This window comes from Centruroides sculpturatus, unplaced genomic scaffold (genome assembly GCF_000671375.1).
Source record: "Centruroides sculpturatus isolate CEXI.00-Female unplaced genomic scaffold, Cexi_2.0 scaffold2096, whole genome shotgun sequence".
Taxonomy (NCBI): Eukaryota; Metazoa; Arthropoda; class Arachnida; order Scorpiones; family Buthidae; genus Centruroides; species Centruroides sculpturatus.
The window spans coordinates 6,196-20,343 of record NW_019386432.1 but is presented as its reverse complement, the minus strand read 5'-3'; the positions used below and the strand labels follow the sequence as shown (position 1 = coordinate 20,343).

The 14,148-nt window shown below is 34.2% G+C and overlaps 1 protein-coding gene across 1 annotated transcript in view; it reads left to right on the top strand.

Annotated features, from left to right (window-relative positions):
• The window catches only part of LOC111614944 (zinc finger protein 652-like), a 24,946-nt gene extending 13,008 nt beyond the window's left edge, over window positions 1-11,938 (top strand). Inside the window, exon 2 of the mRNA XM_023356318.1 lies at window positions 8,438-11,938. Within this exon, the coding sequence (XP_023212086.1) occupies window positions 8,474-9,643 (1,170 nt within the window). The 5' untranslated portion in view covers window positions 8,438-8,473 and the 3' untranslated portion in view covers window positions 9,644-11,938. The remainder of the gene's footprint in view (window positions 1-8,437) is intronic.
• The last annotated feature ends 2,210 nt before the right edge of the window (window positions 11,939-14,148 follow it).

The window sequence follows — 14,148 nt, the reverse complement described above, 5'->3', positions numbered from 1 at the left end:
CCAATGACAATCTGCTATTTTTATAATATATTAGTATCATTACAATATATTATTAGTATATCTGAAGTACAGAGCTCCCGTTGGAATACGGCTTACTCCCTTGTTTATTACGTACATCACCTCAGTGCAGTGTATTTACATTTATTCAAGTGTTGTGCAAATTGTGGCTTCTAAAAAACAGAAAGGTGATTTCAATTCAAACAAAGTAAGACATCATCAGAAGGAGTGAAAGTTGACAAAAACTTCCTTGTTGAATGAGGAGAGGTTCAGGAGTTTACTAACACTCATTATCCAAACAGAGCTGAGGCCAACAGGATCAATGATCTCTACAATGACACCCATGCCCATCATTTCCGACAAGCGTTGAAGAAGAGAGAGAAACAGACCACCTTGGACATGTTTTTCAGAAAGCAAGCTGCCAAAAAACAAAGGATGGAACAAGAGGAGATGACCCTGCAAGTTCCAGTAGCCTCTCCTGAATCTGACTCAGATTAAAAAACAATAAAAAGAGACCTTCTACAATGTGTAAAAAATCTGTAGCTGTATGAATGTGTAAAGAAAGTGTTCTTCCACCTCCTCCTCACAACATCTGACTACCCGGCAAAATTGGTGTCTGCTGCATTTTCATTTTTTATGGTACAGTACGGTTATTTTATGCTGCGGAACGAATTATATGTTTTAACATGTATTTCTATGGGAAAATGCGTTTCGTATAACGGACGTTTCATTTAACGGACGTGCACCTGGAACGGATTAAGTACGTTGTACGAGGCACCACTGTACGTATATTTTAATATATTTTTTTAAAAGAAACAAAACCACTGAGAAATGTTACGTGTGTTTAACAACGGGTTCGGAAAACTTTGAAAATGTTAACAACGGGTTCGGCCGAACCTGTGCGAACCCGCTGAATATCACCACTGTGTATTACCATTTACTTCTGTGCACAACTTGATTCTGTATTCATACATACAGCATTTTCATCATCAGAACACTGCTTGTGCAGATCAGTTTAGCATCTAAAATTGTTGCAGCTTGTTTTATTTTTCTCTTATGATTTCAAATACTTCTCAAAGTTGTAGGAGCTAGACTACAACCAATGTTATACTTTTCTTCAACTTTTTGGTAATTTTTCCAGCAAGTATGTACTTTTTCACTCATGACTGTAGCAAAAATAGATGAAGTAATAATAAAATGCAAGATGAAAAAATCACACATCTGCAATACTGAATTGTAACTCTTCCTGTAAAAATAAAACCAAGTGAGTTTCAGTAGCAGCTTGTGAAATTCATTGCAGACTACAGCACCTTTAAAGAAAAAAAATATCATGAAATAATGTCAATTTTTATTATGTAGTAATTATATAAATTATAATAAACTTTCCAAAGCTCGATAAATCTACCTGTAAATACCAAATTACTTAATATCTAATCATTATTAATAACAAATTTATAGCCCAATTAATTATATCAATCATTTGGTTGAGTATTATATAAATTGTTATACATGATTAAAATTAATGATTTTATTAAAACCAGCACTGATCAAAACAGTATACAAAATGAAAACAATTTATTAGGGATACTGTGTGTACGACACAGGACTCTTGCAGCAACACTGTTAAACAGTGCAGTGTCATCTACCACATCTCCCACTCAGAGAATTCTCTCTCTCATTCAGCCAGCATGTCTCATGATTTGACAAAATTCTTGAGACTGTGCTGTACTGTTTAGCAGTGCTGTTGCAAACAATGTGGCTGCATGGCAGGAATTAGTTAGAGTCAAAGCAGAGGTGCATAATACTCCATCACCTGTAAATTTTAAATATGAAAAAGACAAAAATTTTGAATATTGAATTAGTTTATTTACCTTGAGTAAAGGTTAAACACTCATTAACAGTTTATTTTAATATTGAATGCTACATATATTGTTTGTTTATGTAAAATTGTAGTTGTTACTCATCAGTAGTTTACATAACCAGAGAGGGATTTCCTTAGCTTTGTCTGCTTCTCTTTGGCCTTAATCCTGCTTGGCAGCAGGGTCGGCACACCTGGATTTTATTTTGAATTGCCATTTGGCCTGATCTGGATGTAGGCCCGCAGGTCGTGGTGTAGCATGTCAAGCCAATGCTGCCTTGGGCAGCCCTCAGGCGAGACCCAGGTGCCTCCAAATACAGGCCCATGTGGATGGTAGAATCGGCGTCAGCAGTATAGGCCATAGAGACGCAGGTTACACTTGAGTGCTTTTTTGATGATCTTAGCAATGCCATATTGGGCTCTACTGTCAATGTTGGGTAGTCTTGAGTCTGATAATGGCACTCATCCAATGCAGCATCCTGGTCTCCACAGTAGCAAGTCAGCAGTCAAAGACCTTTGTAGTTGGCCTGCACCCGATACCATACAGCACGACAGACCAGACGACTGTTTGATAAATCTTTTACTTGAGTCAGTCCTTGAAGCGTCGGTTGCACAGCACACTTGTAATTGACTGCCACTTCAGCCAGGCGACATTGATGCGTGCGACCGCCTCACGGCACAAGTCACCGTCAGCAGAGATCGCAGATCCAAGATATTTAAAGTGCTCAGTCTGGAGAAGGCCAACGCCGTCGACAACGATTGTGCCTTGCTCAGTTGAGTCTGTTGTCAAGTACTCCATCTTCCCCAGGTCAGTCGGAGGCCGTGTTGTGCAAGGTGATTACACCATCTGAACAAGCTGCTGCAGGTCAGTCCTGTCAATCGGGGCAAGAAGCACATCATCAGCATACAGTACATGTCACTGGATGTCTCATGTGATGGCATCCATGACAATGATGAAGAGAAGCGGGGAGAGAGTAGAGCCCTGGTGAATACCAATGGAGATGCAGAATGGTTTTGAGGTCCCAGTGATACCAGGGATACGGCTTGTTGGATTGCAGTAGAGCAATGGTTCCCAATTAGTGGTACACGTACCCCTGGGGGTAAGCGAAATTGCATGAAGGGGTATGCGCGGCAATCTAAAATCGGTTGATTTAAAATTTAAATGCATGAGATGAAGCAATCAAAAAAATAATGGGTGGACCATCAAAAATTCGGCAATTTACAACACGATGTGGAATGCAAAAATTCATTTATTTATAACTTTAAATTGTTTGCTGTTAATCAGCTTTAAAAAAAAATGCATTTGTGACAATACCTAAATGAAATTCTTGCACAAGAAAGAAAAATTGTACAATTAACACAATTTGTGTTAATTGTACAATTATCATTATCATCATGTCAGCGAAGCGACAGTAAAATATTTTCTACCATTTTGCACAACCTCTGCGAGAGCTTACTCCAACTTCGGCCATGACAAACATGAAAACTAAACATCGTCACTGACTTCAACTGGAAGATGACTCGAGACTGAAGCTGACCAAAAAGCAACCAGACTTTACAAAGTTGTGCAAAAATAATCATGCACATTTGTTGCATTAAAATTAAATAACCTTATGTTATTTTCATTATTATTAGAATTGTATTTTAAAGGTAATAAATGTAGAAAAAAAAACTTATTCTATTTATCACTTGCTGTCTATCCACAGCTTCGCCTGCATTATATCAAATTTTCTCGTGGGAATAAGATATTTTCTTGCTGTAAAATGTAGCCTATGTCCATTTCCAACATGTAAGCTATCTCTGTGCCAAATTTTATTAAAACCTGTTTAGCGGTTTAGACGTGAAAAGGTAACAGACAGACATACAGAATTACGTTCAAATTTATAATATTTGTATTGTTTAATATGAATTTCTGCTATAAGGGGTATGTGAGTTTGAGCTTTTTCTTGAAGTGGTACGCAGGAAAAACTAATTGGGAACCACTGCAGTAGAGCAATTGTACACAACTGATAAGTTCCTCAGGAATGTGATGTTGGTGAAGAGTAGCCCAGATAAGCTCATGTGGCAGATGATCAAATGTCTTCTCAAGATCAAGAAAGGCAATGCGCAGTGGGATCCTCTTCTCATAATTCCTCTTAACAAAGAGTTGAGCAGTGAGGATGGCATCTATCATGCCACATCCCTTGACAAAGCTGGCCTGGTTTACAGTGAGCTTGACAAGGTTGCGGATCCAGCAGTCTAAACACGCTTGAACAACTTCATAGTGTGCGAAAGAAGTCTGATCGGGTGGTAGTTTGAGCACTCAGCTGGACTGCCTTTCTGTTTCCATACTCTGTTGCCTGTCGGTGGACATCCTCTTTTCCTTGATGATCAGGTTGAAGAAAGCAGCAAGCCAGTTTGATGGCTTCCAACCTTTCATCTTCCAAAGATCTATAGTGATGTCATTAGGTCCACATGCCCTGCCAGGCTTCATCCTCTTTAGCACACATGCGATCTCTTTCTCGGCAATTGGCTGCACAGGTCCAACCATGGTGGGGGGTTCCATGATACGTAAGTGAGGAAACTCCTTGGTGGAAATCTTCTCAAAGTATCCCCGCCATTGCTCCATCATGACTTGTCTGTCAATGATCAGCTTGCCACATTTGTTGTTGACGCAGTGAAATTTCTCAATGTCTTTGTCCACCAGTTACGACTTTGGCAAGGTGGCAGAGGAGACACTCACCATCTTGCCCATCAAGCTGCTCGTTGATTCTCTTATAGTGTGCCGCTTGGGCTGCAGCAACAGCTTTTTTAGCATCACAGCTGGCGTCTCGATATATCTGCCAGTTCTGTGGAGTCTTATTGTTGAGGAAGGCGTGGTAGAGCTTCTTCTTTGCATGAACTTTTGATTTGACATCATCTGTCCAGAGCCAACTGTCACACTACACAAAGCTTCAGCTAAGTATCAACCGGGCAGCTCCTGGGATAGACCATCTTGTCTTCTGCCAAGTCTCCTCAACAGCTGTCATAGCTGGGAGATGAATATGTGTTATGGTCTCTGCCTCACTGCCACCTAGTCTCCACCACTTGATGTGTGGTGGACCAGTGTGATCTTCGTCGGGCAGTTTTGGCAGGTTGATGCGAAGTGTTGCAATGATGGGTTGGTGTTGTGCTGCCACCATCTTGTATGGCACGACCTTCGCATCAATGATGGAGTGTAGGTCATGTCGTCAAACTAAGACATAGTTGATCTGTGACTTTGTGTCTCTACTGTAGAAAGTGGGCCATTGCGACATTCATTTCTTGAACCAGGTGTTGGTGAGGACAAGATCATGGGAATCAGCAAAGTTAAGCACACGTTCACCATCATCACTGCGTCAACCAAAGTCCCTGCCACCATGACATTGGCTTCCTTCAGCAGTCTCACCAACATGGCCATTGAAGTCTGTAGCTGGCACGTCTCAAATCTGGTCATCGAGCAGCTGCCAGAATGCATCCTTCTCAGTCTGTGGTCACCCAGTTGTGGTCATAAGTGGTAAAAGTATGGATAGTCTGGTGTGGTGTCACGATGACAATCTTCATAAGACAGTCATCGTATCAGTGGACTGACTGAATGGCATTACGAATTCATTCTGAGATGGCAATGCCTACGCCACTGCAGATGCAAGGGCTGCCAAAGTAGATCAGCTTGTAGCCATGTTTCCTCTGCTCTTGCTCCATGTCACAGGCCTTTTCCCCGCTTCATCTGGTCTCTTGTAGTGTGCAGATGTCGATGCGTTGCCTCCGCAGGGCCGCTGCAACAAACTTGCGGCTTGCATACATTGTACCAACATTGAGCATCGCCACTCTCATCTGATCAATATTTTTCCCTCTTCATATTTTGTGTTGTTTTTGGGTTTTCTGGACTAGCTTGCTTGTGTCCAGGGCCCTTGCCAATTTTTCAGCTGGGCTAGATCATGCCCTGCCACATCGACTACAGTGTATCATTACTTATATCCTGTTGTAACTTTGTAATTAAATAAATAAAACAAAAAATCAAACAAGCATAGGAAAATAATTTGAATGTGTTAATTGCACTTACACAAATGTACAGTAATACCCCGAACTTACGTGATAGGTGGGACCGAACGATAACCGCGTAAGTCGAATTCACGTAAGTTGGGTATAATTTCGCAATTTGTGTAAAATCCAAGTTGGAGGTAGGTAAGCTAATAAATGTTCTCGTTAATCTTATCTCGTCTTTTGATTTATTCATGGTTACAAGAAATCACCACATAGTCTCTCAAGTCTCCATAGATATAAAATACACAGAAATAAATAACACAAAATAAATTGTAGCTATGCGTCGATTCCATGTGACACGTCCGAACATGTAAGCTGAACAATAGTGTGGGGGAGTGAGTAATCAATAGTTGCCTGGCGCTCAAACAAAAGACGATTTGACGAGATTTGAAACTCGCGTAACTCTGGGTTCGTGTAAGTCGAGGTATTACTGTATATACAATATCTGAAAGTTTAATCTTCATCCACATTGTGTCTATATCCACACTGGTTCAAGAGTGTATATAAGTTTACACATTCTAATTCTGGTCTCTCCTAATGTTGTTCTAATTATGCTACTATATCTCAGCACCCCAGCACAAACCTTCACAGCTCAGTTTTTAGCCTGAATGTTATAGTAACTATTAAAACTATTAAATACAACAAATTTTCAAATTATCAGTATTGCACTACAGATGCAATGAGTGCAAAAATATTATAAACTTACTCAATGTTAAAATTTTATTATAAGCTACATCTGTATGAAGATTTAAAAGTGAATTGCTAAAACATATTTCAGTGAAATAAACTAATAATAATAATGATATTGATGACATTAATAATACTATTTTTATGTCATCTGTATATCCATATTTTAAAGAGAATGTTCAAGGAAGGCTATTCTCAGCATAATGCTCAATGTTGCCTAGTTAAGAATCAGTGATTGCTAGCAACATCACACAATGCAAATGGGAATTTTACAACTCAAAATGAAATTTTGGTATTAATTGTTTAACAACACAATATTGAAAACAGTGCTAACTGAAACAACACAGTGAAGCCTTGGTATATTATGGCATTCTAACATTTTCTCCGTGAGAAAATAAAATCAAATGGTTAAGTTTAGTTAGTTGTGTGAATGGGATGCTTTTATATATACACAATATGCTAATTATATTTGTGATATTTGCAAAAATAAGAAAGATTGAGAAGTTATAAATTACTATATTTTTTTGCTTTAGATGTTTCAATTAATTTTTTCTTTTGGATGAATAATTTTTGAAAACAAATTTTAATTTCTAGTAGCTATATTTACTATATTTATCATATAAAATTGTTTAAACATTTTTACACACAAATGTTATTCTAAATTACTTTTGTTTGAGATAAGATAAAATTGTCTTTTAGTCTCCTAGTAAGTATTTATGTTATAAAACTTTGAACAAGTAACAAAATTTTTGTCAAGTATCATATAATGTTTAAGTTACTATTGTAGTATAAGTAATTTTACTTTTGAAATTTATTCCTTTGGAAAAACTAACTAATATATTAAAGTTCAGTCTACTTGATTCCTGATGCTTTATTCTAAAATTTTTAGTTTTCTTAGAATTGAATGATATAATATTGTATATATATTTTGTAAGATAATGAGAGATTTTTTTTATTTAAAGCATATTTCTCCTTGTTTCTGACACAGCATTACATGGCAGTAAGTTAACAAACATGAAACACTGATATGCAAAGCAACATACATATAGCTGAATGCAAAAATTAAATGCACTACATAAATTCATAACATAAGAGAACATTATGAGAAGGAATAATAATTGACAAAGTGTGCAAAAACTAGAAAAGATAATCTGGAATTTGCAAGAGAACTGTGGGGAATTGGCCAAGTTTTCCCCAAGCTTCTAGCGAAAATGTTTTCTTTCTTTTTGCATGTTGGAGCAGTGAAAAATAATGTGGTCGACATCCTGCCAACCATCAACAGTATAGAAACAAATCCGTATGTCTTAGCTTAAATCTGTTCATGTAAGCATGAAACTTCCTATGGCTGGTGAGGAATTGGGTTAGTTTGAAATTGGTGAAAAATAATTTTTTGCTGTCTGAAATATAGTAGGAAAGTGATATTTCAAAGATTTCAAAGAAAGAAATTCTAGTCACACTAGCTCTGCTTGAGTTAACAAATTCATTGTACCACAAGTCCAACATCCTTTGTTTAGAAACAGTTCTCTAGTGACATTTCATGATGCATATATTTAAAGATACTGCATATGGAGGTTGAAGCGAGTCCTTCAGAAGGAAGTCAGCCCTCTCATTTCTAAAAATTCTGCTGTGTCCACTTACATAAGCAAAATGAATTATATTGAGAATAATGTAAAATGATTTAATTTTGTTAAGAAAAGTTAAAATTATTTAAAATGTAGAAAGAAAACATCATGTATATTTTCTTAGACTATATGGTTCTTTTATTTACAGATTTTATATTTAAATTTTTAATTAAGAGTTTTGTTTAATTTTTAATTAATTTCATTTTTTAAATTTGAAACAATTTTCTTTCAGATGGAGTGGAAATAAACAATTTTCCATTTGGAAGACATGGTTAATAAAATGCATCATCGACATTTAAGCTGTGAAGTCTGTGAACGTATATTCCAGTATCCTAGTCAGTTACGAGATCATATGCTTATTCATACTCGTATTCGGAGATTTTCATGTGATGTATGCGGGATGAAATTCTTAAAGGATCATCATTTAAAAGCACACAGCATAACTCATAGCCTCATTAAACCATTCATGTGTCCAACATGTGGAAGACATTTCTCACTGAAAGCAAACATGGAACGTCATACATTAATTCATAGTGCAGTACGGCATTTCAAATGTGAGCAGTGTGGAAAAACATTTGCACAGCCACAGACATTAAAAATGCACATGGTATCTCATGCTGAAGTCAAACCCTTCTCTTGCAATATATGTGGTAAAGGTCTCTCCCGAGCTCATAATCTTCGTGCCCATATGGCAATTCATCAGAATAATAAAGCACATAAATGTACAGCATGTGGTAGTTCATTTACACTCAGAGGAAATATGCATCGTCATCAACGAGAAAAACATGGCGCTATCATTCCTTCTCTACAACCAAGAGAATATTCTTTAATACCTCCAACAATGGTTCCTTCTGCACAATATCCACAAATCAATAATGAAACTCATAGAAATGCACAAGTAAATAAACGAAAAAAAAATCAGTCAAAGGCTTCATCGAAATGTAAAAATTATTGTGCTGTTCCACATCAAATTACAGCAAATACACAATCGTCACTTTATTCAAATACTTCTGAGTCTAACATTACAATGGGTACCTCAAACCAAGCTGTAACTAGCAAAAATTCTATTCAAAATGAATTATCTACTCTTTGTGCTAATAATTCTGATCATAAATCCTTTTCTGCCTACATGCATCCTCTCCATTGTGCATCACCTTTAAATGCCACACTTCCTCAAATGTTTGGAACAATACCTGTGTCGAGTCTTGTCAATGGATCTCACGGATGTTATAATGAACATAGTATGTTTCCCTCCACAATGACAAATGTTGGGATCAAACTGCAAGCTCTACATGCTGCCATTGATGATTTGGCAGGTAAACTAGGACCTTCTCATGAGAAAGTTTCTGCATTGCATATCGCTCTAGATGATATGGTAAATTGTCAGAATAAATTGAAACAAGATCATATTCTTAAAGTGAAAGAAACTGAAAATTAAAAGTAGAAGTTATTGGTCAGTGTAATTTATAAGACAAAATGTACTTAAATATATTTTGTGAACAACTGCAATTTTAAACAGTATTATTTTATTTTGTAAATATTTTAGCTGATTGACGAGTGTACTTTGTACATTGTTTTTTTATTATTATTATTATTATTATTATTATTACTACTTATGCCATATACAATTTTAAATTGTTTTAAGTAAAATTTTAAGGATATTATAAAAATATCTGCAAGTAGATGTGTTAATTGGTTTGTATCAAGTATACAAATCATAAACTCAAAGATTGGATTTCATTTTTCATTATCCTTAAATAATACTGTAATGAATTTGACCAATCTCCTTTACAAAGGATTACCGTACCAGCCAGAATACAGATCAATCTTACAATCTTAGAGTCTAAATTTGCATGCATTAAGATGCAGCTGTATTTATAACTTTTATCTAAGTTGCTGTTGATTTCCAAGAAGAAAATTGCTTATGTTGTTGTTTTTAAAACTACTGTATATTGAAGGTTTTAAATGTAACTGTAGGGCTGAAAATTTTTCCATTGGAAGTTAATAAAGTATTTTGAAATTAAATATTTTTATATGTGATTTTATCAAATTAGAAATATGCTAAGTTTATTTAGTAAGAATGATAGTTCATAAGCATTAATTACTAATCAAAGCTAGTTATCAGTAATGTTTCTACTTAAAACAATCAATTAGCAACTAGAAAAGTGTTCAAACTGTATATTTTAACTAACTATATAGCATGCATACTTATTTTGTTAACTCTTCAAAAGTCAATGTTTTGATGAATCCCAAAATTTGTTTCAAATATTTTAATAAATCACAGGAGCACCTATCAGAAAGAATGTATCCTGCTGCTTGTTTGATTATGAAGATAACAAGTGGTTGAATATTGAATACTTTATCAGGAACCCAGCAAAAAAGCAATGGAAGTGAAACCAGGTAATGTCCTATTTCTGTTTTAATACAATTCAAACCATAAAGTATAAAATTCTTGCTACCATGTTGACCTGGAACTTTTTACCAATTGTTAAGATTTAACGTTGATTAAATGTCCAACATTAAGAAATACTGTACTTAGGAAATGAAAATCTTACAAAAGAAAAATCATTGCAAAATTGCCACCTTCTGACATAAGTATGAAAACCAGAAAATATGTTCTGAGATTGAAGAACAAAAATATAGTGCTTCAAAGTGTGTTAACAATTCATGAAACCCATTTTAAACTGAATCAGAATGGATGATTTGCTGTAACATGATGATAAATGAAGTGTGCAATGCCATAACATTGTAAATGCCATTTTTCTCTAAGTACATTGAAGAAATGAATTCTAAACACAATGTTTTCTGCTTCAAAAAGATATTTTAGCAATTGTGGCACTGTAAGTGGCTGTATTTTGAAGTTGAATTTATGTGCAAGCCATAATGCTTTAACCACCAAAAGCTTACTTTGGCTCTTAAAACAATACGGCTTATGTTTACATCATTTTGTTATTCCAGAAAATTTGTAACCTAGTGAGTTATTTTACCTTTTTATTAAAGAATTAATTTCAATTTTACAAGTTTTTTATAAATAAAGGAAAATATAAACAATAACTATATTACAATTGATAAAGATTGAAGTCCAACTCCAAGTATCAAAACTGTGAGCCTAACAGTGGTGAAGCCAGGAAACAGTCACCAGTAGATTATTGTCAGTTTTTAATATTAAAACTGAGTTTTAATTTTTTGTAAATTGTGTTTAATAATTTAAATGTATGTTTTCGGTATTCAAAACTGTTTTTCAGCTGTAGAAACATACATTTTATGACTTCAATTTTTTTTTACATTTAACATCCTTATGCACTTGCATAATTTTGGCATTTTCAACATTATGGCTCTAATCAATGCCACCTATAACACAAGGCCTATCCACAGAGATGGATGACTCGTACTAAATAGGCCATCCTCTTCTCTTTCCATTCTCACACATGCAGAATTGGACTATTTTTATGCCAAACTGAAAAAAGGTAGCCAAATCTTGCAATGCTGAAAGGAATATTAAATAAAACTAGAGTTGGGATTCAAAGAATTATAGACCCAAATTCGGGGAATGGAGAGAAAGGTCAAAATATAAAGAAGTGAGAAAGGTTAAATAGACCTTCTGTTATGCAAATATTGATCCTTAATTTTCCAACCTTTCTCACTTCTTTTTATCTTTTGGCCTTTCTCTTGTTTCCCCGAATTTGGGGCTATAATTCTTCGAATCACAACTCCAGTTTTATTTAGTATTCCTTCCTCATTCACACATTTCAAGTATTTGAAAATATTTCCTTTCTATTAAAACATAAGATATGTATAAAGGTTTAAAGCTTTGTGAAACTTCTTTTTTCATAAAAATAGTTTAATTATTACAATTGCTGCATTAAGCTAAAGATTTATGTTGTATAAATACAAATTACATCGTAAAATTACCTGTTGTCACTGTATTAGGAAGAAATTCTTTGATAATCATGCTTTACTGGTATAGAGATGTCGAATAAAATAAATGATTCATTGTCAAGTAACATTTTTATATTTCCCAATATTGTTACAAAATCTTATAACATACATTGTACAAAATAAAATTCACTTGCAGATAGGACTTTTTATTGTCAAAATCAAGTAAATTATAAGCAAAAGACTTAATATACAAAATATTACAGAAACAGTTTACATATACAAAGTTAATTACAATAAATGAAGATGCTATTGTCTACTCTTTTTGATGTATTCAATTACAAAGGAAAACTGGATCCTGTTATGTAATGATTTACATAGTACTGAGATGGTATTTTAGTGGGACTGTAGTAACAAGAGAAACAATTTTTGTTACATCATATACTTAAAATTCATAAAACTTCCTAGATATGTTGATACTAATAATTATAGCTGTTGTAATTCCAAAATACTCGTACAGTAGGGCTTCAACCATTTGAATTTCCTGGGATCGGGATGGTCTAGATCAGGGGTGTCTAACCCATGGCCCAATAAACGTATAAACAAAACCGACAAATTATTTATTATTTATTTATTTATTTCAACAGCATAAACCTCAAAAAAGAAGTTTCACAAAGCTTTAAACCTTTATACATATCTTATGTTTTAATAGAAAGGAAATATTTTCAAATACTTGAAATGTGTGAATGAGGAAGGAATACTAAAAATAACTGGAGTTGTGATTCGAAGAATTATAGCCCCAAATTCGGGGAAACAAGAGAAAGGCCAAAAGTAAAAAGTAGTGAGAAAGGTTAAATAGACCTTCTGTTATGCAAATATTGATCCTTAATTTTCCAACCTTTCTCACTTCTTTTTATCTTTTGGCCTTTCTCTTGTTTCCCCGAATTTGGGGCTATAATTCTTCGAATCACAACTCCAGTTTTATTTAGTATTCCTTCCTCATTCACACATTTCAAGTATTTGAAAATATTTCCTTTCTATTAAAACATAAGATATGTATAAAGGTTTAAAGCTTTGTGAAACTTCTTTTTTGAGGTTTATGCTGTTGAAATAAATAAATAAATAATAAATAATTTGTCGGTTTTGTTTATACGTTTATTGGGCCATGGGTTAGACACCCCTGATCTAGACCATCCCGATCCCAGGAAATTCAAATGGTTGAAGCCCTACTGTACGAGTATTTTGGAATTACAACAGCTATAATTATTAGTATCAACATATCTAGGAAGTTTTATGAATTTTAAGTATATGATGTAACAAAAATTGTTTCTCTTGTTACTACAGTCCCACTAAAATACCATCTCAGTACTATGTAAATCATTACATAACAGGATCCAGTTTTCCTTTGTAATTGAATACATCAAAAAGAGTAGACAATAGCATCTTCATTTATTGTAATTAACTTTGTATATGTAAACTGTTTCTGTAATATTTTGTATATTAAGTCTTTTGCTTATAATTTACTTGATTTTGACAATAAAAAGTCCTATCTGCAAGTGAATTTTATTTTGTACAATGTATGTTATAAGATTTTGTAACAATATTGGGAAATATAAAAATGTTACTTGACAATGAATCATTTATTTTATTCGACATCTCTATACCAGTAAAGCATGATTATCAAAGAATTTCTTCCTAATACAGTGACAACAGGTAATTTTACGATGTAATTTGTATTTATACAACATAAATCTTTAGCTTAATGCAGCAATTGTAATAATTAAACTATTTTTATGAAAAAAGAAGTTTCACAAAGCTTTAAACCTTTATACATATCTTATGTTTTAATAGAAAGGAAATATTTTCAAATACAGTAGAACCTCGATTATCCGGACTAATTGGGGATGAAGGTAGTCCGGATAAGGAAAAATCCGGATAATCGAAACAAATACTTTAATTTGTCTTTTAATGATAATACAACATGTTTTCTTTTCGATGACATATCGGTAATATTAAAAGTAAATACTGTATTTAAATCGTGATCAAATTTTCAAGAAACAAACGTTC